Source organism: Pyrus communis, chromosome 15, assembly GCF_041283825.1.
Source record: "Pyrus communis isolate YQ-2024b chromosome 15, ASM4128382v1, whole genome shotgun sequence".
Taxonomy (NCBI): domain Eukaryota; kingdom Viridiplantae; phylum Streptophyta; class Magnoliopsida; order Rosales; family Rosaceae; genus Pyrus; species Pyrus communis.
Window position 1 is genome coordinate 28,307,296 of NC_142579.1, and position 20,599 is coordinate 28,327,894.

General features: G+C 39.2%; 2 protein-coding genes and 1 pseudogene across 3 annotated transcripts; 1 reads left to right on the forward strand and 2 right to left on the reverse strand.

Moving 5' to 3' along the window:
• Nucleotides 1–200: 200 nt before the first annotated feature.
• Nucleotides 201–1,397, reverse strand: LOC137747201 (vacuolar iron transporter homolog 4 pseudogene; annotated as a pseudogene). The gene has a single exon (XR_015957307.1). The product of XR_015957307.1 is annotated as a vacuolar iron transporter homolog 4 pseudogene (transcript).
• A 152-nt stretch (nt 1,398–1,549) lies between these two features.
• On the reverse strand, nt 1,550–4,259 carry LOC137747208 (uncharacterized). The gene is made up of 5 exons (XM_068487277.2): nt 4,167–4,259; nt 2,735–3,139; nt 2,534–2,650; nt 2,230–2,308; nt 1,550–1,782 (listed from the first exon to the last, which is right to left on the reverse strand). Exons 2-4 carry the CDS (start codon nt 3,101–3,103, stop codon nt 2,231–2,233), a joined length of 564 nt encoding a protein of 187 aa, XP_068343378.2. The 5' UTR covers nt 3,104–3,139; nt 4,167–4,259; the 3' UTR covers nt 1,550–1,782; nt 2,230.
• Nucleotides 4,260–16,271: 12,012 nt separating this feature from the next.
• On the forward strand, nt 16,272–20,447 carry LOC137749531 (subtilisin-like serine-protease S). Its single transcript, XM_068489643.2, has 11 exons — nt 16,272–16,827; nt 16,913–17,007; nt 17,161–17,258; nt 17,347–17,505; nt 17,855–17,966; nt 18,056–18,584; nt 18,661–18,755; nt 18,849–19,091; nt 19,175–19,289; nt 19,380–19,566; nt 19,695–20,447. The coding sequence occupies exons 1-11, from the start codon at nt 16,732–16,734 to the stop codon at nt 20,258–20,260; spliced, it is 2,295 nt and encodes a 764-aa protein (XP_068345744.2). The 5' UTR covers nt 16,272–16,731; the 3' UTR covers nt 20,261–20,447.
• The last annotated feature ends 152 nt before the right edge of the window (nt 20,448–20,599 follow it).

Here is a 20,599-nt window from a genome sequence, read left to right on the forward strand (position 1 = left end):
TATTAGGTCACATGTGAGGCTTATAAATAGAATGATTTCTTGTAATTAGGTTCAATGTTTACAAGATTTCATCACTAAACTTGTTACATCGCTTATTCGCATAATAAACAATACCCACTTGGAATTGTTTAAGAAATTTATTTATTTGTTCTATAATTTATTCTAAACTTGGTTACATTCATAATTTAACAAGAAAAAAAAGTTCAACCTCCATTTTCTATAAAAATCCGGACTTGCACAATAGAAACTTAACTACAACTGAAATGCCGAAAGTTCTTCTCAACTAGCACAATAATATATGCATAAATATATATTATGTGGTAAATTCTGGATACAAAAACTATCAGTCCTTTTCATTGGGACTTTCCTTTTCAAAAGGCTTGAGCAAGGCATAAGTGATTGCCATTGCTATCCACCCTCCAACTAAAACCCTAATAGCAGATGGCATCACCGGGGAGCCACCCATACGAGCTCCCACGCTGCCAAAGAGAGCCAGAGCTAGTGAAGCCACTACCACAACCACCGCCATTCTTATAGTATTTTGAGGAATAAACATGGCTGAGAGTAAAGGCACAAGTGAGCCACACAGAAACGCCAAGGCTGATGCAGCTGCTGCCTTGTGTGGACTTGGCAATGACTCCTTCCCTTCATTAATTTGTGTGATCTCAATGGCAGTAATCTTCCTCGTTTTCTCCGGCTGCTCCGGCGGCTTGGATGCTGAATTTCCACATGGGAGTCCTGTTGAAGGAGTCAGTTCAACTGAAATGGTTAGGTTAGATTTTTCCTTCATCTCTTTCTTATCCATCTCAGTTTTGTAACTGCACTGTCTTAAAAGAGAAGTCCTTTCAATATCTCTTTGTGTTGATACCGAAACAAACTCCCCCACAGCCATGCTGCAAGCTCCAGCAACAGCTCCGGCTATGCCGGATAAGACCATCGTCCCACGATCTTCCTTCGCTGCCCCGACACCAAGCATCAAGGACGTGGTTGACAGTAACCCGTCGCTTGCTCCCAGGAGAGCAGCTCTGAGCCACTGAGCTCTCTGCACTTGCTCGGTCCTTGTGTTCGCGTATTTCTCATCATCAGTTACAGGAAGCTTGTGCTCAACTGGGGTTTCGAGTGTATGACGAGAAGTATCCATGGGAAAGAGATGGAAAAGTTTTACTGCAGAAATCGGATTTGGGGAGTGTGGCTTCCTCAATTTTCCACAAGCTCGGAGGAACACGTGGTGTTATAAATCAAATGTCTAGGCTCCCACATTTGATGAGCGAAAACGAACAAAAAAAACCTAGGTGGTTCCGTTGAAGATGACAAGGAACCCAAACGTTTAAACCTATGATTTTTGTCACATCTCATTGCTTTCTAAGGAAAGATTCTTACCTATGTTGCTACCTTCTCTTCTTTTATTTTATCTGTTGTGTCGTTTTTCATCTCTCCTAAGGTACCAAGTAACTTATTTTGCTGCATCTTTAAGGATATTCCATACTCTTAAGTGCTCGTTTCAACCGACAGGCTCACAAATCGTACTTCTTCTGTTCAACAGCAACAATTTTCCACAGAAAAAGTTTTGATAGATCTTTTCATGCTAGGGTATGTGCAGAGGCATATATACTTTCTCATACATGAGAATATGAGATGCATTTGTTTGAAGGTAACTACAACAAATGATATGTTTAATTGGTAGATTGCGTTCCTATGTCATAAAAAAATAAAAATTCATCTGCAAACACTTATGCTGGTTTCTGTGGATTGCATATGTGGAGCTCACCGAGATATTCAATGCTGAAAACCGAAGAAAAAAGATGCATTAGGTTAAATTCTGAATTTTAAACTTTTAGCTATTCAAAGAACTTGATTTAGTAAAATGAGACGTCTACAACAGCGATGTGTGATCTGCATAGTTTATTTCACAAGTGTACTGTATGACTGGAATAACTAAAGCCACAGTAACCATCAGATACATCTAATGGTTTATATTACGACAACCAACGGGGACAAGATCAGCATATAGAATCATCAATCATGCCACTTTCCTGGAAAAAATTAGAAAACTAATGGAGAATCATCGGTATCATCTACCTTTGTGAGCTACTTCGGAGCTCTGAGATGGACCGTTATAAACAAAATCAAATAACTAAGACCATAACATAGGATTAAGAAAGAGAATCCAATATTTTTGTAGAGATAAGTCTATATGGTGGTTAATGCATTAAAGGTGCTGTTTCTTACCCTATAGATATCCATCCCTCTTGTCTTGTTCCTCTGCTTCCTTGTTAGCAGTTTGAACAGATTTGAACCACAGGAATGCCTGCATTCAACATCCACGTTACAAAGCCAAGGGGATTGAGTTCATATCATCCACACACACAATCATCTATACCCCAGATTATTGATCCCTTGAAATGAATTTTTCGATGGTTTAGCATAGCACAATAGTTAAACAGAATGATAGGTTCATGATAGAGGATCAGTAAATGAATAGATCAAACCTTGAAACTGAATTAAGAAGATCAAAAGAAACAGAACAACTTACAGAAGTGGGAATGCCAGTAAATGCAAAAAATCCAAGGACTGGAGCATAAAATATGCTGTCTGAACTCAAGATTCCGAAGACTGGCTTTTCGTTCACATACTCAAAAACAGAACCTATCTGCAATTCAACATTATTTTTCCTGTTATACACCACATCAAAGGGACATATACAGTTTCAAAAGGACCAGGCGAGGGAGCTTACTGCAGCAATTGCAGTGATCGCTGAGGCAAGTAGATAAACAAAAAAAGGAACCTCAAATCCCTCTTGTGCATCATCTTTCTTGCCTTCATCCTGTGCCCAAGGAGGAGGCTCGTCTGAATCCGGTTTAGCCCACGAGGGGATTTTCTCATCAGACTTGCTTGATTTCGCGGAACCTTTGGTGACAGCAGAAATGGAAAACCTACGAGAGGACTTCCTTGTTAGAAAGCATTGATGGGTTTGGTTTCTATTTGAAAGAGTTTGATCCCGGATTCTGTGTCCAGCACCCAAGAACAGTTTGGGTAACGGATTATCATTCATACAGCCATGGTTTACATTAAAATTGCACGCAAACAAGAAGGTTGCGGCCATAGTTTGTTCCTCTTCCTCGTTCTGCTCTTTCTGTTACTGAAGATATTAAAAAGCATAATATAGTTAGCAGCAAAACAATACTAATTCTAAGGCGGTTTTCCAAAAATTAAGATTGCTAAGCTCTTGTGCCATCTTCTCCTTCGGATAACACATAGCGGCTATATATTTTGCATGATCAGTAGTCCAAGCTTGTGAGTGACACTAGTAAAACTCAGACCTATGTTCTACTGTGGTTCTGAGTCTAAGTTTTTGCAGAAGTAGGGATTTTCGCACTCCCCCTACTTTTTTTACGGATACAATTGAATATATCAAAGAAGAATCAACGAACAAAAATAAAAGAGGAGTGCAGAAGGAGAAATTGGGGGTGTGAAATCACTGCTCTTTTGCTAACAAGCTCCACAAATTCAATCAATTATAGATGACCAAACCACCCAAAAAGGTGGACATCGCCTTTCTAGCTTTACCAAAATCCAAAAACTTTGATGAAAATCGAACCAATTGAGTGACTTAGATGCATCTTAATCATTCATTAGATTAGAAGATTATCCATGGAATGATGAGGCCAAATCTTTAATAACACAAAATTTATCAAATTGTTCTTTTCTCCTTGACAATCCGATATTCTAAACTACTCTAATGTACATCGAAAAGGGAATTGAACTCAGTGCAAGAGAAATGAGAATTTTTTTTTTATCTTTTTTCAATTAAAAAAGAGGGAAAGATTAGAGCTTTTAATTATTCTATTGACTATAATAAGAGTGGGTTAGTCAGTCCAGTACAAGTACTAAAGAAAGCTTCTTCCCAAGTGACTGAAATCTGAACAGAAAGTCAAGACAAGAACTTTTCTGCACTAACGTGAATTTTAGCACATCAAAATTCATTGATTATGTTTACAATTAAGCTGAGCTGAATTTTGAGCAGATGCAATTTGCAATGAATTCAAAACCCAATTGAAATTTCACTAGTGATGATTTAATAGAAAGAAAAAATAATAATTACTGAAAGAATTACAGAAAATTAAGCAGAATATATGAGAGGTGAGGGAGGAGCGTAGAGAGCTTACCTTCTTGCTGGTGTTCTGTTTTATTTGCACCAGATGCTCTCTCTCTCTCTCATTCTTTATTTATTTTTATTTTAATTATCTAGCATGGTCACGTGCCTCCCTCACTCTCATGTTTCATTTTTTTTATTTTTTATTTTTTAATTAGTTGGATTCCTTCTAATTTTCAATCAATAAAATTTATTCCCTATTAAGTCAAATCAAATAGATATCATTTTTTTTTTTTTTTGTGGGGGGGGTGGGGGGGGGGGGGGGGGGGGGGTTGTGTGTTTTAAATTGGGTATATTAACCAAGCAAAGATGCCTAAAGTACAACAGAAGCCCACACGAGACAAACAACCAAAAAACAAAGCCGGAAGTGCAAGGGGAGAAAACCCGACACTAAAGGGAACAACAAGTGTCACCCCTTGCACGACCAAACAAAATTAATGTGGGTAAGGTAGACCATCATGGTGAAGTACATGAACAAGTGAAGATGGGGGTCGATTGACCCAAGTAAAGTTGCACATCTCCACAAAGCTTCCCAACGCCAAACGGTCAGCCGCCAGGTTGGCTGCCAGGTTGGCTGATCTTGGAACCCAAGACCATCGACAGTCATGGAAGGAAGCACCAAGTTTCTTGCACTGTGTTTAGATTGGAAACACCTCCCACCTGCCATTTGTGAGTGTACCCGTTAAACATGAGATGGAGCTCAATGAATCATATTCTACAACCACACTGTGAATACCCATGGAATGACCCAACTCACAACCCCTTAAAATGGCGATAGCCTCAGCAGCCGTAGCAGTAGGGGCCAAAATAGGAATATTTCGAGCAGCAATGAAAGCATCCATAGAGTTTCTCACCACCAACCCAACAAAACCATCATGCGAAGTAGCAACCCAACTCGCATCAACATTAATTTTAACGGTGGGATGGCATGGCATCTGCCATCTTTCTTGCGATTAATGAGCATGAGTTCTATGATTTATACTACCCTACCCTATAGTTCCCGAATGACTGCACAAAGATGCACTAAAAGCCTTGACGTTGGTTGAGATAGCTAGCATCATTTGTGAAGGACGATTGGTTGCTGCTGAAAGAGGAAGCAACTGGCCTTCCATATATACAAACAAGAAAACACAACCCAAGTGAAAAATAGGTCATTATCAGCGTTCGAATGTTCAAAGGCCGTGATAGTGCCCATCAACCAATTCAGCCATGTAGTGATTTCAGCCTTATTAACTCTATAATTGAGGATGCCCCCAAACCAAATAGTTGCCACCCATAGACAAAGGAGAAAAAGGTGTTACACCGATTCCTTCTGCGATTTGCAAATGGGACATAGAAATGAGGAGGCAAAATGACGTTTGTAAAGAGACTGTATAGTGTGTAGGGCATTGTGCATCGTTTTCCATATAAAGCACCAAAGCTTAGGAGGTTATTTGAGTTGCCAAATGAGTTTCCACAGCCGTTCCGGAATGGAAGAAGATGAGGAGGAGCTGAAATTAGTATGTGGTAATGCCCCGGAACACAACCAATGGTAACCCAATTTGACTGAATAAGAGCATGTCTTAGTAAGATGCCATATTAACCGGTTCGGGAGCTCAGGGTCACCTGGGTAGATTGCCGAGATAACTGCATACTCCTCTGGCGGAATAATTGGTCTTAAGAACTCAATATCCCATTCACCACTTTCCTGATTAATTAAAGAAGCTACCTTTGTGTTACGACTGACTGGCACCGACGCAGTTGAAGTGGAGTGTTCGACCTAGATGAAAGGCAGCCACCGATCACCCCAGATCTGAATGGCCTTCCTACTCATGAATTTCTAGTGAGTTGCCCGTAATAAAAATCACGTCCAATAAGTAAACTAGACCACACCCATGACGCTCACCCACCCAGTTTCACAGTGAAAAAAGAACAGTGGGGGAAATAACAGGCTTTCAATACCTTTGCCCACAGTGAATCTGGCTCGTGGATGAGCCTCCAACATTGTTTCGCTAGGAAAGCATCATTAAAATCCATAAAGTTCTGAAACCCAAGCCCCCCTTTCATCGTTGGCAGCCTTAGAGTAGCCTTAAAGACCAAATGAACGTGTTTCTTCTCCATGTCCTGTCCTCACCAAAAATTGGTAATCAGAGTGTCTTCCTTACAAATGATATCTGAAAATTTGAAAAGATTCATCGGATAAGCCGAAATTGCTTGAACCACCACCTTGATCATAACCTCACGACCTGCCTGTAATAGGGTAACTTTTTTCCATCGCTGGAGTTTCCCCAAAATTCTCTCCTTTACATAGGTCAAACCTTTCCGCTTAGACCTTCCCTACATAGCTGGCACGCTAAGATAAGTTCCGGGATCATTTACTATTAGCATACCCATGATGCGGCCAAGATCATCTGACAAGGCCCTCGAGACATTAGCTCCGAAAAAAACACTAGATTTATGAAAATTGACATGTTGTCCGGATGCTGAACAGTACTATTGTATTAGCTTTACTAAATTTTGATAGTTCTCCACCTCAGCTTTTAAAAAGAACAGTGTATCATCAGAAAAGAAAATATAAGAAATAACAGGTCCATGAGGATTAAGTTGAACCCTTGAAATCAATCGCTCATCCCACGCCTGCAAAATTAATAAGGAAATGACCTCACTAACAATGAGGAACATATATGGGGATAGGGGATCACCTTACCAGAGACCACATGAATGAGAGAACTTCCGACCAGGCTGGCCATTCATCAGAATAACAAAATCAACCGACAAAAGACAACCAAATATCAACTGGCACCACCATTGATTGAACCTTATCCTTTCCATGACCGCCAGTAGAAAATCACATTCAACTCTATCATAAGCCTTATGCATATCCAATTTAACCCCAAGTTCAAATTTACCTTTTGTTCTCCATGTCTTCAGATAATGGAAGAACTCGTGTGCAATGCCAATGTTATCTTGAATCTGCCTTCTGTGAACGAGATATCAGCTCCGGCAGCAATGGTTGAAGACGATTGGCTAGGACCTTGGATAAATTTTTATAAGAGTAGTTACATAGGCTTATGGGTCGGAACTGGGCAATAGACTCTAGATTTGGAACTTTAGGAATGAGCACAACATGTGTGGAATTGATGCGGTGTAAATAGGGAGACCCCTACATAAAACCTTGAACTATACCATTAACATCAGCCATAAGATTATCCCAAAAAGGCTAGTAGAAAACACCTTGGAAACCATCGAGGCCCGGGGCTTTTAATTTGCCCATTTGAAAAACAGCGTCCTTAATATCCTCTAGAGAAACCAGTACAAGGAGTGAAGCATTCATATCCTCCATCACCTTCGGCTGAATACAATCAAGAATGGTTCCTCACTATCAATCCTTATCCGACGTAAATAGATATTATGGATTTTGACACCAAACTAAGTATGATTCACCAGTTCGTCAAATTAAACTTTCATTATAATACACACTATGATAATCCACTATCATCCATGATTTTTGCACTCCAAAATATGGATCTAATTGCGATTAGTTTATTGTTGATGAATAAGAAAAACTTGAGTATAACCAGCTCTATATTGTTATAAAATTTATAGTTTAAGTGTGATTGTGTAAATTTTAGATTAGATTTGATTCTAGTTAGTCTTTCATGAACTTGTATTCCTTGGGGATGAATGATTTTTTCTTTCCCTTATTACTATAAATAAAGGCACTACGTGGAGGGGGAAATAACACATCCTCTACACAACCCTACAAACACATATCTTTCTCTGCCCCGGCCCCATTTTCCTGTCAGATAACATAGGCTACAACACGCTTCTACCGCTGCGCTTAGGAATCTGACGTGGAAGTTTTCTACATCAAACCAATTCATTCAATATCATCGCGCAATCATGTTCTTCCCAAACAACGGTTTTTATCTCGCTATTTTTGCAACCCTGATAGCATGAATAATCACCATAATGCATGACCCAACTTTACGTTTTTCAAATTTTAGATTTTACATAAATTGTGTATACAGTATATCCATAATTGTTGAATTATGTGAATTTGATATTGCCATGAATTACATCAAATATATGTCCATGCATTAAATTATTGAATTGAATATGCATGCAACTTAATTTTGTAATCTGAAAAAAAATTAAAAAAATTTGGGTTCTTCGAACCCGTGACCCCGAGCAAACATAGAGCATCAACCTCCACTGAAACCCGACGCATATGGCGTTCAACCCAGAAAACCCAACTCATTTGCAGAAAGACCACGACATTGTTGTGCAATTTTCTGGCAAAATCCAACATGGTGTTGTGATTTTTGAACCAATATCATTCAAATTCCAGAAGAATTCCATCGAATTTGGATGAAATTCCAATTTGAATTTCATGGGTTTCCTTTTTCCTTCCCCTCGATGTCGAGGTACCCCTTCCGTCACTAGGAATTTGCTCATCGTCGAACCCATGGCCCTGCACTGAGAACCATCTTCCAAAACACAGCTGCCTGAAGTAGCGGCACCAGTCTTCTTCCTCGACGAGTGCACCCAGCTCTGGCTGGGATATTTTCAGCTGAAACCCAAGCCCAAATTGGGCTGGGCCTCTCAGCCTGTGGAAAAACAAATAAAGGATTTTTTTTTTTTTTTTTTGTGACTGGGCTCGCCTGATGAGGCCCAAGCCATGGCTTATCCCTCAACATGACACTAGCCTGTGTCCTTACGTCTGCGTCACACTAAATTTCAGCCCGAAGTTGGAACACCAGTACACTGCATCGCAAAGCACCGGAGTGCGCCTCCGAGTAGGCTTATAGCCACAGTTTGCTTCTTGTTGTACCTAATCAGTGCCCATATGGGCCTCTCGTTTTTGGGCCTATTGCTGCAGCCTGTTTGCTGCTACTGGGCTTGCAGCCCAAATACTAATTGGGGCATGATCAGCACGTGCCTACCCCAGCCCAATTTTGGGCATGGACCAAGGTTCTAAAAGACGTTAGGCACTAGTTGGGTAGTGGGTTGGGGCCTAGGGCCTAGGCGAACTAGGTGGATTTAATTAAATTTATAATATCTTATAAATAAGTGTTTGTTCGTATCTAAAAAATACATAATTTCATTTGGAATTATAAATTAATCAAATTCAAACATTAAATAGTTTTTTTTTTTTTTTAAAGCAAGAGTTATAGCATTTTAAGTACATAATAAAAATACATATGGTGTGATCTTAAAAAAAAAAAAAAGGAATAATAAAACATTACAACAAAAAAATTGAAAAGTAATAACAGGGTTAAAAGTGGAAAAGAAAAAGGATATAAAAAGTAGTAAAAAAAAATGGTGGGGACCATTTCAAATAAAATGTGCAGGCTGCAACTATAGAAAAAAGATGGTGGGACCATCTTAATTGAAATAGTGAATTAAAGTTAGGTTTGGGAACATAATCGACTTCTTCATGGTGCCAACTTTGCAACAAAAAAAAAATTGTAGATTTCGTTGTTTTAGTGTCTTCACATAAGCCTAATTAGTCTCCACTCAGCTCTGCCTAGCCCTGCCCAGACTTGCATATCTCCGCCTAGTCCCATCTAATCCCATCCCGCGTTTGCCTAATCTGCTCTCCGATTTTGTAGCCGATTAGGAGTAAATCGGGGTGGTTGGCTGCCGTCCAACACCTAGGCACCATCTAAGCTAATTTTTAGAACACTGGCCTAGACATGACGATACACATTTGCTCAGCTCACCCGTGGGCTTTAGCCCATGTTTTTGGGCCTCGAGCTTAATTGTTTATTTTTTGACAATTTGGGTTTTATATTTTTTTCACCCACACTTTAAATTTGGCCTGAAGTCCAAATGATTAATTCAATTATAATTATAGACCTAAAGTTCTGTTTGTATATTTTCGTGTTGTATATTTCTGTATATATATATTTACGTTTGTTTGCAAGAACATATGAACCTGAAGTTCATAATTATTTCAAAACTAAAGTTTCTAGAAACATGCCTTGTTTGAAAACCTGAAGTTTTCCTTAAAAACATCACCCATGAAAACCTGAAGATTTTTCATGCGAATTTAAACCAATAGATGTCTATTAGAACATGAGTGTTCTACTCCTACATGAATAGATTGATATTTTTCTCCATTACACTAATCACATCTTGTCCTTTATTTTGTGATAGGAACATGTCAAATTTGAACAAACTTGACTTCACCGCTTTGGAGGTATCTGGAATGAACTACCTCAAATGGGTCCATAATGTGAAGCTCCACCTCATTGCAAAGAATTTAGTCCCATCATTGAAGATGTGACGGACAACCCAGTTGACGAAGCTAAGAAAGCCACTGCAATGATCTTCATCCAAAGACATATTCATGATGCACTGCAAACTGAGTACCTTGCCGAGAAGGATCCACAAGCATTATAGGTCGCTTTGTCTGATCTTTTTTTATCACAAAAGGACATCTTCTTGCCTGAAGCAAGACATGACTGGCAGCATTTACGCTTCCAAGACTTTAAGTCTATGAATGAATATAATTCTGAAGTTTGTCAAATCCGATCACTTCTCAAGTTTTGTAAAGAAATTTTGACCGAATAGGATATCCTGGAGAAGACCTATTCAACCTTCTCTGCTACTAATATTGTCCTGCAACAACAATATAGAGCTCAGAAGTTCACTAAGTTCTCGGATTTGATCTCTGTATTACTTCTCGCTGAAAAGCAGAATCAGCTGTTGATGAAGAATTATCAAGCTCAACATACTGGGGTGACTGTTGTGCCTGAAGCACACTATAGCATGAACCAATGTCCAAAACACCAAAAGAGGCGTAGTAAGGGCTGCTAGAAGCCACCCCGTCAAGGTCAACAAAGCCAAGGCCCATCTGAAGAATGAAATGAAGCCCAGAAACGCCCTAACCTCGTTCCCAAAGCCCCAAACTTCAAGAATAAAGGTAAAGCACTTGAAACCATGGATGCGGACATGTGCTATCGCTGTGGTTCAAAGGATCATTGGTCTTATGTTGCCGAACTCCTCAGAAGGTTGTAGTTGAATATCATTCTCGTCGTAAAAAGTTTGAATCCAACTTTGTGCAAGTGGATGAACCATAGAATACCAAGATGGAGGTTTCTGATTTTCAAGAGGCCGTTACACCTATGGAAGATTAGAATCTTAAACATAAACTATTTTTCTAGTTGAAATTTTGACAATGGGGCCGAATTCCACCTAGTGGTCGAACCTCCCTTGTGTTTTTTGGTTAATTTTGAACAATTTTCCTTTATGTTTGGATTATTTGTTGGCGATTTGTTTTGGACATTATGTTTTAATTAATTACCATCATTGAATACTTAAAATTATTTTGAATGGATATTTCTTTTTAGAACTTTTATGCATGTGACCGATTCAAAATTGTACCATTTTACGTGAATGCATCTATTTCACTAGCTTCATACCTAAGAATGCACCTCTGACAACCTGATTGAAGGATATGGTAAGACATGTATAATGTTGTCCAATGGTACAATTTTGACCATTGATACGGCACTTTATTCTCCACGTTCCGAAAGAACGTTGTTGAGTTTCAAGGACATAAGAGATAATAATTATCATGCTGAAACCTATGTAGAAACTGGAGTTGAATTTTTGTGCATAACTTCCTACAAATATGGCCAAAAGCATATTCTAGAGAAGAAGAAGCATATCCTGAGTGGTCTGTATAATACAACATTACGCCTCATAGAAAGCCACTATGTGGCCGGCCCTACCTCTGTAATTGCGCATGAAATTACACTTTGGCATGATCATTTGGGACACCTTGGACAAACAGCGATGCTCCGTATCCTCAAATCATCACACGGGCATCCACTAACCCGAAGTTTAGGTTCGATTCAAGGAATTACATGTCAAACATGTTCTATGGGAAAACTTATTATTAAGCCTTCTTATGACAAGATTCGTTTGAATCCTCTTATTTTTCTACAAAGGATTCAGGGGGACATTTATGGACAGATTCACCCTCCATGCGGACCATTTAGATATTTTATGGTTTTGGTTGACGCCTCCACACGTTGGTCACACGTATGCTTGTTGTCCACAAGAAATGCTGCATTCTTCAAATTGTTGGCTCATGTTATTAACCGTAGGGGCTCACCACCCTGATTATCCGATCAAATCTATTCGATTGGATAATGCTAGAGAATTCACATCTAAAACTCTTAATGACTATTGTATGTTGGTTTGGGTTGAAGTTGAACATCTGGTACCCCATGTTTACACCCATAACGACCTGGCAAAGGTATTCATTAAGTGTTTACAAATGATTGCTCGACGTTGGTTATACACACCACACTTCCGATCGCTACTTTGGGCCATGCAATATTGCACGCAGCCATGTTGGTTCGCCTAAGGCCTGTTGCAACCCAACCATATAGCACTCTTCAGTTGGTTACCAGATACGAACCTGACATATAGCATCTGCGCGTTTTTTGGTTGTGCGGTCGACGTGTCAATTTCGCTGCCCTTACGTACAAAAATAGGGCTTCAACGAAGGATAGGAATCTATGTTGGATCTGATTCTCCTTCAATCATTCGTTACTTAGAACCTTTGACAAACGATTTGTTTACCACTCGTTTCGCGGATTGTCACTTCTATGAGACAGTTTTCCCGTCGTTAGGGAGAGATAAGAACGTCAACATTCCTAAAGAACGACGCGAATTATAGTGGACGACTCCCACTTTCTCTCATTTAGATCCCCGTACCGTTAAGTCTAAAACTGAAGTGCATCGCATATTAGATCTTCAGAGCATAGCTCAGAGCATGCCAAATGCTTTCACCGATCTAGTGTGAGTGACAAGATCACATATTTCAGCTGCGAATGTGCCTGTAAAGATAGATATACCAAATGTACGACGAATTTCCCTCTTGGAGGCCCAGAACGCCAACTTTGGTGATCCACGTACATTAACGGCTAGCCAATCATCTGCCCCTACACATAAGGGTGACAGACATCTTGGTTTAAAGGATTTACATCCCCGGAAGAGGAAACCCATGGCACAAACACCTGAAGAGCCTACCGTGAATCCAATTTTTGCTTACTCATTCTATCCAACTCATAAGGAAATTTAAGATTACTGAAGTATCCTTGAAGAAACGAATCCACCTTCCGAGAATTGTATGATTTTAGGTCTATTATGCTAGCTTAAATGATGTGTGGTGTAGAAATGAAATGATCCTCAACGATGCATTAGCATATACAGTAGCTATTGAGATCATATTGAGGGATGACATTGAACCCTGTTCTGTTGATGAATGTCGAGGTCGATTGGTCAAACTGGAAACAAGTAATCCAAGTTAAACTTGATTCACTTGTGAAACGTAAGGTGTTTGGACCTGTAACTCTTACTCCACCACATATGAAGCCTGTTGGCTACAAGTAGGTTTTCGTTCAGAAGCGTCCGTGAGGGCGTGGTCGGGGCCCAAAGCGGACAATATCGTGTTACGGTGGTGGAGCGGGCCTAGGAAAGGGTTCGCCCCGGGCCGGGATGTGACAATTGGTATCAGAGCCTAACCCTGGTCGCATGTGTGTCGACGAGGACGTCAGGCCCCTAAGGGGGGTGGATTGTGACATCCCACATCGCACAGGGAAGTGATCCTTAAATGTATATTCTCATCCTTACCTAGCACGAGGCCTATTGGGAGCTCACTGGCTTCGGGTTCCGTAGGAACTCCGAAGTTAAGCGAAAATGGGGCTAGAGCAATCCTATGATGGGTGACCCACTGGGAAGTTGCTCGTGAGTTCCCAGAAACAAAACCGTGAGGGCGTGGTCAAGGCCCAAAGCGGACAATATCGTGCTACGGTGGTGGAGCGAGCCCGGGAAAGGGTCCGCCCCGGGCCGGGATGTGACAATTTGGTTTAAAAAATTTGTTCTCTCTAGCATTATCCAATAGAGTATTAAAGCAACACACAATAGGAAATATTAACATAATTGCTTGCCTTATTAGTGAATTGACAATTCATCTTTATCAACTTGTGAGATTGGATGCCTTCCAAGTCTTATTGCTTGGGAGAAAATGGAAGAGGATCTTCTCCAAATCTCTTCTTCCTAATCCATCAAATAAGTAGATCCGTGCCATTGAAATTTAATTCAACGACTACAAGCAGGGGCCCACTTTAAAAGTTATAATAACTTCAGTCGTTGGATCAAATTTAAAAAACACAGATCCACTGATTTGGTGGATTAAGAAGAAGAGATTCGGAGAGGATCCCTTTCCGGAGAGAACATCATTAGCAATGATTGTGCATACGATATCAAGTTATCATTTGACAATTATATAATATATATTCATCATAACCATAATTAATGGTGATCTTAATCACCATCATTACCAAACTCACGGTAAAGTGTTACCTTTACTCGATTTGGCATGCTTCTGGTAGATTTTTTTATCGTTGCAAATCAATAATTATAATACGTGGTTACTTTTCAACTTCAAGATTAACTTTGTATGAGCTGTTAGTTAGGTAGAGCTTATAACTTTAAGCCTCGATTATGATTATCATTCGTTTCAGTTTGGTCTAAGTTGTGAACGTGGTTGAGGATAGAAAGTTGCATTCTGCGTGTTTTTTATTTTTACCTTTTTATCTCTCTCCTCGTATGATTTATCAAGAGACGAGAAAGTTATTGATGTAGTTGAGTTTAGTAAGTAATATTGAGTAGGTAGATACATCTTTGTGTGCAAATCACCCTCATCAGCTCAGCCACTGCGTCCAATACTTTGCTTGGTAGATGAGCTTTCAAGAACCTCATAGTGATGTATTGACCCTCCAAAGGAATGAACAGTTCCTATCATGGCAGGCCTTAATTTGGTGGAAGAAGTTCTAAATTTCGATCACATAAACGATAGTTGCTGATAAAGGAAAATGATAAAAATTATACTAATTAACGATGATTATATGATCTTATTATTTGTTAATGGTATCGGTTGAGTTTCCTTAATTCAAGGCTAATTGTCTAGTCATGTCCATATAATTCTGCAAATAAAAAAGAATTATTAAATCATTATTTGGGGATTAAATTATAATTTCCCCCCTTTTTAGTTACTCTGTTTAATTGGCTTAATTTATTCTGCAGTTTATAGATTCCTTCAATCCTTTTCTCAGCAGAAAAGAAGCTTCAGAAGCAGAACATTGCAGCATATGCACGTTAATCTACATATTCCACCATTATTTTTTTAATTAACGAGTTAAAGAACTACCATCACAAGTTTACATCGTGAACTGAACCCCATTAACTTAATTATGAAAAATAAATAAATAAATAAATATACATACATACATATATATATATATATATATATATATATTGGGCAAAGCAAATTCTATATTTGGGGTGAAAACCCCATAATTGTTGTGTAAATTATATAGTAATTATTTAAAGGGCCACGGGTGTACAAATCTTAAAGATAAGATAATTATGGAATCCATGAGGAAGTTGGTTACGATGATGATGGAAAGAGCCAAATAGGCCTAAGTAATCATACTTGGTCATGATTCACATTTTATTAGAATGTGCATAGTAAGTGGTGGATTGTCTTAGTGATTAGGTTCTTTTTGTTCAGCTCATATTGTTTCGAGTTCAAATCTACTCCCTCTCTTAGTGTAAATTAGTGTCGTTTATCGCTTAAACTAAAAAAAAAAGTGCAATCGTAGAAGTTAGATCCACTTTATAACTTATTATGGTTAATTTTGATAGTGATCCTTACACTCATGCGCATGTTTCACTTTGGTGCTTCAGTTAAGGTGTTAAATATTAGAATTCCTCAATTGTATTGCATGTCCTATTCTTTCCGTCTATTAAAGGGTAAAATTGTCAATTCAAGTGCGACACGTGAGGCAATTGATATAATAAAATTAAAAGTTAAAGTGAAACACGAATACAAGTTCTTGAGAACATTAGACTAACCCAAACTAACCTAAATTTCAAGAAGAAGAATTTAAACTCAAGTGCATATGAAAAACACATTGCTTTAATAATGTAGCTACGTTCATATCTACATATTTTTACGATTAATTAATTGAGTAGCACATCTCATTTTGTACAAAAAAAAAATGGATCATTGACATCATAGACTTTAGTAGTTGAGCATGTCTACAAAAAAGATATGTCTAATCAATGTAAACGGTAAGTAAACGATATGGTCTCATCAATCTAGACAATGTGATGATGATGATGGAGTGAGTTGCTTGAGCGAGTGCTACCTCAACTGTTATGTTTGCCGGCTTTTTATTCTTTCACTTTTTCAACGGTCCGGGTTTCAGGGTTTCACTTTTTGAGGTTGGTTCTCTCTGGCTTTCCCACCGCTCACCCACTCACTCACACTCTCACCCCTGCCACTAATCTTGCCTTCAAGTTTTATCATCATCGGCGGTTGCTTTGTAACTGGGTAATTTTACGCAAAAGCAATCATTCCCTCTTTAAATAAAAAGAGCAGACTAGTCCCTCCTTATAAAAAGCCATCTTCTTCTTCTTCTTCCTCCCTCTCTTATCCAACTGTTTGGCTCCCTCTTCATATTTTTCTCTCTTTTGGGAAAGGAAACAAAAAAAGTGGGGCACTTGAGAAAATGGGGTCTTTTTGTTGTAGTGGGAGAATCAGCAGCATTCTTCTTCTGTTCTTATGTGTTCTTGCTGCTGAAATTAGCATTTGCCATTCATCCAAGGTAAATTAAATTCTGGGATTCTTTAATTCTATGTTTTTCTTCTGTTTTGGTAATTTTCAGTGATTTATTTTTCCTGGGTTTTTAGGTGTATGTTGTTTATATGGGAAGCAAAAATGGTGAGGATCCAGATGAGATTTTGACACAAAACCATGAAATGCTTGCTTCTGTGCACACTGGAAGGTCAGTTTTTTCAGAAAGTCCTTTCCTTTTTTCTTTCATTTAAATAAAAATCATGTGTGTGTGTTTCTATATATGTATGTGTATTTTACTGATTTGGGTTTGCTTGTTCATCTCTGATTGTGTTGGTGAATTGCATCCATGGTGTTTGAACAGCATGGAGGAAGCTCAGGCATCTCACATTTACAGTTACAGACATGGCTTCAGAGGCTTTGCTGCCAAGTTAACCGACCTCCAAGCTTTCCAAATTTCCAGTAAGTTCCCCAATCCACCTCTACGAATTATAATGTGAATAAAAATCCTTGACTTTGTGATTAAAAACATGATAAATTGAATTGACAGAGATGCCGGGAGTTGTTTCGGTTTTCCCCAATTCGAAAAGAAGCTTGCACACCACTCATTCCTGGGATTTCATGGGCCTTTTGGGTGAAGAAACTATGGAGATTTCTGGGTATTCCACCAAGAACCAAGTTAATGTCATTGTTGGTTTCATTGATACTGGTAAGCACTGAGCTCTGAGCACTTTTTTTTTTTTACGATTATATTTACCAATTTACTCTTGCTTTTGTGCATCTAGATCTATAACACAATCTCTATTCAGTAAAATATGGTTGTTCAGTCAACTATCATTGATTCATGGCCCATTTGTTGACTTAAGTCCCTGTTTTGTTTATATTATAAGGCGTCTTATCTCCTTTCACATGACTCATGTGGCATGAACATGCCCCATCATTTTTGCTTTCTGTACACATGAATGCTTTTGGCCTGATTGAAGCTATTTATGACACTAATTGTTTAAAGGGAAATAAATATTTCCGTCAATAATATTATTATTCACTGTCATGAGCAGGAATTTGGCCTGAATCTCCAAGTTTTGATGATGCCAACATGCCTCCGGTGCCAGCTAGATGGAAGGGGCGTTGTCAATCAGGAGAAAAATTCACTGCTTCAACTTGCAACAGGTTGTTTCGTGGTTTGAATGGATTGTTTAGTTTGTTTCATGGACATTTACGATTGGTAATCTCAAATGGTTAAAAACTTTTTTCCATAGGAAAGTGATTGGCGCTCGATACTATAATTCTGGTTATGTAGCTGAGGAAGAGTCAACAACCAGAGTGTCATTCAGATCACCAAGGGACAGCTCCGGTCATGGCAGTCACACAGCCTCTATAGCTGCTGGTCGGTATGTGTCAAACATGACTTATAAGGGATTGGCAGCTGGAGGGGCAAGAGGAGGTGCACCAATGGCTAGGATTGCAGTGTACAAGACATGCTGGAACTCTGGTTGTTATGACGTTGACCTACTAGCGGCCTTTGATGATGCAATCAGAGACGGGGTTGATATCATGTCTCTGTCTCTTGGTCCTGATGCTCCTCAGGGAGACTATTTCAGTGATGCCATTTCTGTCGGATCATTTCATGCTGTTAGGCATGGAATTTTAGTGGTTGCTTCTTCTGGAAATGAAGGAAACCCGGGTTCTGCAACAAATTTAGCCCCATGGATGCTCACTGTTGCAGCAAGTTCAACAGATAGGGATTTCACTTCTGATATCATACTAGAAAATGGTGCTAATTTCACGGTAATTCTATCTACTTTATATTTGAGAGATTTGTGATTATTTTCACAAGCCTTATAAGTTCTGAATGCTTGATTAGGGTGAAAGTCTCAGTCTCTTTGAAATGAAAGCCTCAGCAAGAATTATTTCCGCCTCTGAAGCCAATGCAGGGTTTTTTACTCCGTATCAATCCAGGTGAATCAAAAGGTACTTGGAAGTGAGTTCTGCTTAGATGTCGATGCATAGTGTGCTTAAGTCACACTTTCTCTACTACAATTTTTGTTGCAGTTACTGTTTAGAAAGTTCCTTGAATAGAACCAAGGCCAGAGGGAAGGTTCTGGTCTGTCGACATGCTGAGAGTTCAACAGAGTCAAAGCTCACTAAAAGTATGCTAGTGAAAAAAGCTGGTGGTGTCGGGATGGTTCTCATTGATGACGCAGATAAGGATATTGCTGTCCCATTTGTCATCCCTTCAGCTATTGTTGAACAGAGGATAGGGCATCATATTTTATCTTATATTAAACGCACACGGTTAGTCTTATAAACTAAAACATGAAGGTTCAAATTTTCTGTATTTGAGTTTTATGTTTAACTGATTCGACCATTGTGAACAGGAAACCCATGTCTCGAATTTTGCCCGCAAAGACTATACTGGGACTGAAACCTGCACCTCGTGTTACTGCGTTTTCTTCGAAAGGCCCCAATTCTTTGACACCGGAGATTTTGAAGGTAAATTATAACTGATGATCAGAAATCACAATGTACTGGCTTTGTAATCCATTATGTTATAGAAAACCTTATAACTATTCTGCTTTGTAGCCCGATGTCACAGCTCCTGGACTGAATATACTAGCATCTTGGTCCCCAGCAGCAGGGAATAAGCAGTTCAACATTCTTTCTGGTACTTCCATGGCTTGCCCACATGTAACAGGAATCGCTGCCTTGATCAAAGCTGTTTATCCATCATGGTCCCCAGCAGCTATTAGATCTGCAATCATGACTACAGGTATGATTTCATTAGCTGAAACTACACTAAACTTGCAGTCAGTTTAATTCTCAAACATAAAGTTTTCAAGTTATCCCACTTTGTGCCTAAGATTGTACTGAGGAATCTGACAACAAATGAAATTCCAGCTACTCTTCTGGATAAGAACCACAAACCCATCCTAGTGGACCCTGAAGGAAGAAGGGGTAACGCATTCGATTATGGCTCAGGCTTTGTGAACCCGAAAAGAGTCCTTGACCCCGGTCTTGTCTACGACCTGCATTCAGCAGACTACGTAGAATTCCTTTGTTCAGTTGGTTATGAGGAGAAAGCAGTCCATCAAATCACGCAAGACAACAGTACATGTAAGCAGGCATTTCGAACAGCATCTGACCTGAATTATCCATCTATCACAGTGCCGTATCTTGTAGGTAACTTCTCGGTAACTAGAACAGTGACCAATGTTGGTAAGCCAAAGAGTATATATAAAGCTGTGGTGTCCTCACCCGTTGGAATCAATGTTACTATTGTCCCAAATCGATTAATCTTCAATAGGTTTGGCCAGAAGATACAGTTCACTGTAAACTTCAAGGTGGCTGCTCCACCATCGAAGGGATATGCATTCGGGTTCTTTTCATGGGTAAGTGGACGATCAAGAGTTACCAGCCCCCTGGTTGTCCGAGTTGCACATTCGAACTCAGGGCTGCTGAGATAACAACCCACAACCCGCCCCGAAAATTAGATTAGGACCTTTGTTATCCTTGCAGATAATAGAAACCGTACACAGTAAGAAACCAATGCAGAATTATTATCAGATTATCTGTAATTTTTGTGGGTGATATGAGATTATTTGTTAAACCAAGTATATCAAGGAAATATTTATTTGTTATTTTCTCCCTTCACTCTGGATTATAGCACAATTTCTTTGTTTTCGCTTCCTCCGGCATTTTCTGTATCCAACGGAGAGTCTGCTATCATGTTTCGGTTCTGTGAAATGTGGAACGTAAATTTTTGCATTCGACGAATGAAATTTCTCTGACTAACAACATTAACA

Coding starts and splice junctions, on each gene's coding strand:
- LOC137747208 (XM_068487277.2), bottom strand. CDS start 3,103: ATGGCCGCAACCTTCTTGTTTGCGTGCAATTTTAATGTAAACCATGGC. Junction 2,651..2,734: donor CGATCACTGCAATTGCTGCA/GTAAGCTCCCTC, acceptor GTTGAATTGCAG/ATAGGTTCTGTTTTTGAGTA. Junction 2,309..2,533: donor TTACTGGCATTCCCACTTCT/GTAAGTTGTTCT, acceptor TGTTGAATGCAG/GCATTCCTGTGGTTCAAATC.
- LOC137749531 (XM_068489643.2), top strand. CDS start 16,732: ATGGGGTCTTTTTGTTGTAGTGGGAGAATCAGCAGCATTCTTCTTCTG. Junction 17,008..17,160: donor GCTTCTGTGCACACTGGAAG/GTCAGTTTTTTC, acceptor GTGTTTGAACAG/CATGGAGGAAGCTCAGGCAT. Junction 17,259..17,346: donor CCAAGCTTTCCAAATTTCCA/GTAAGTTCCCCA, acceptor TTGAATTGACAG/AGATGCCGGGAGTTGTTTCG.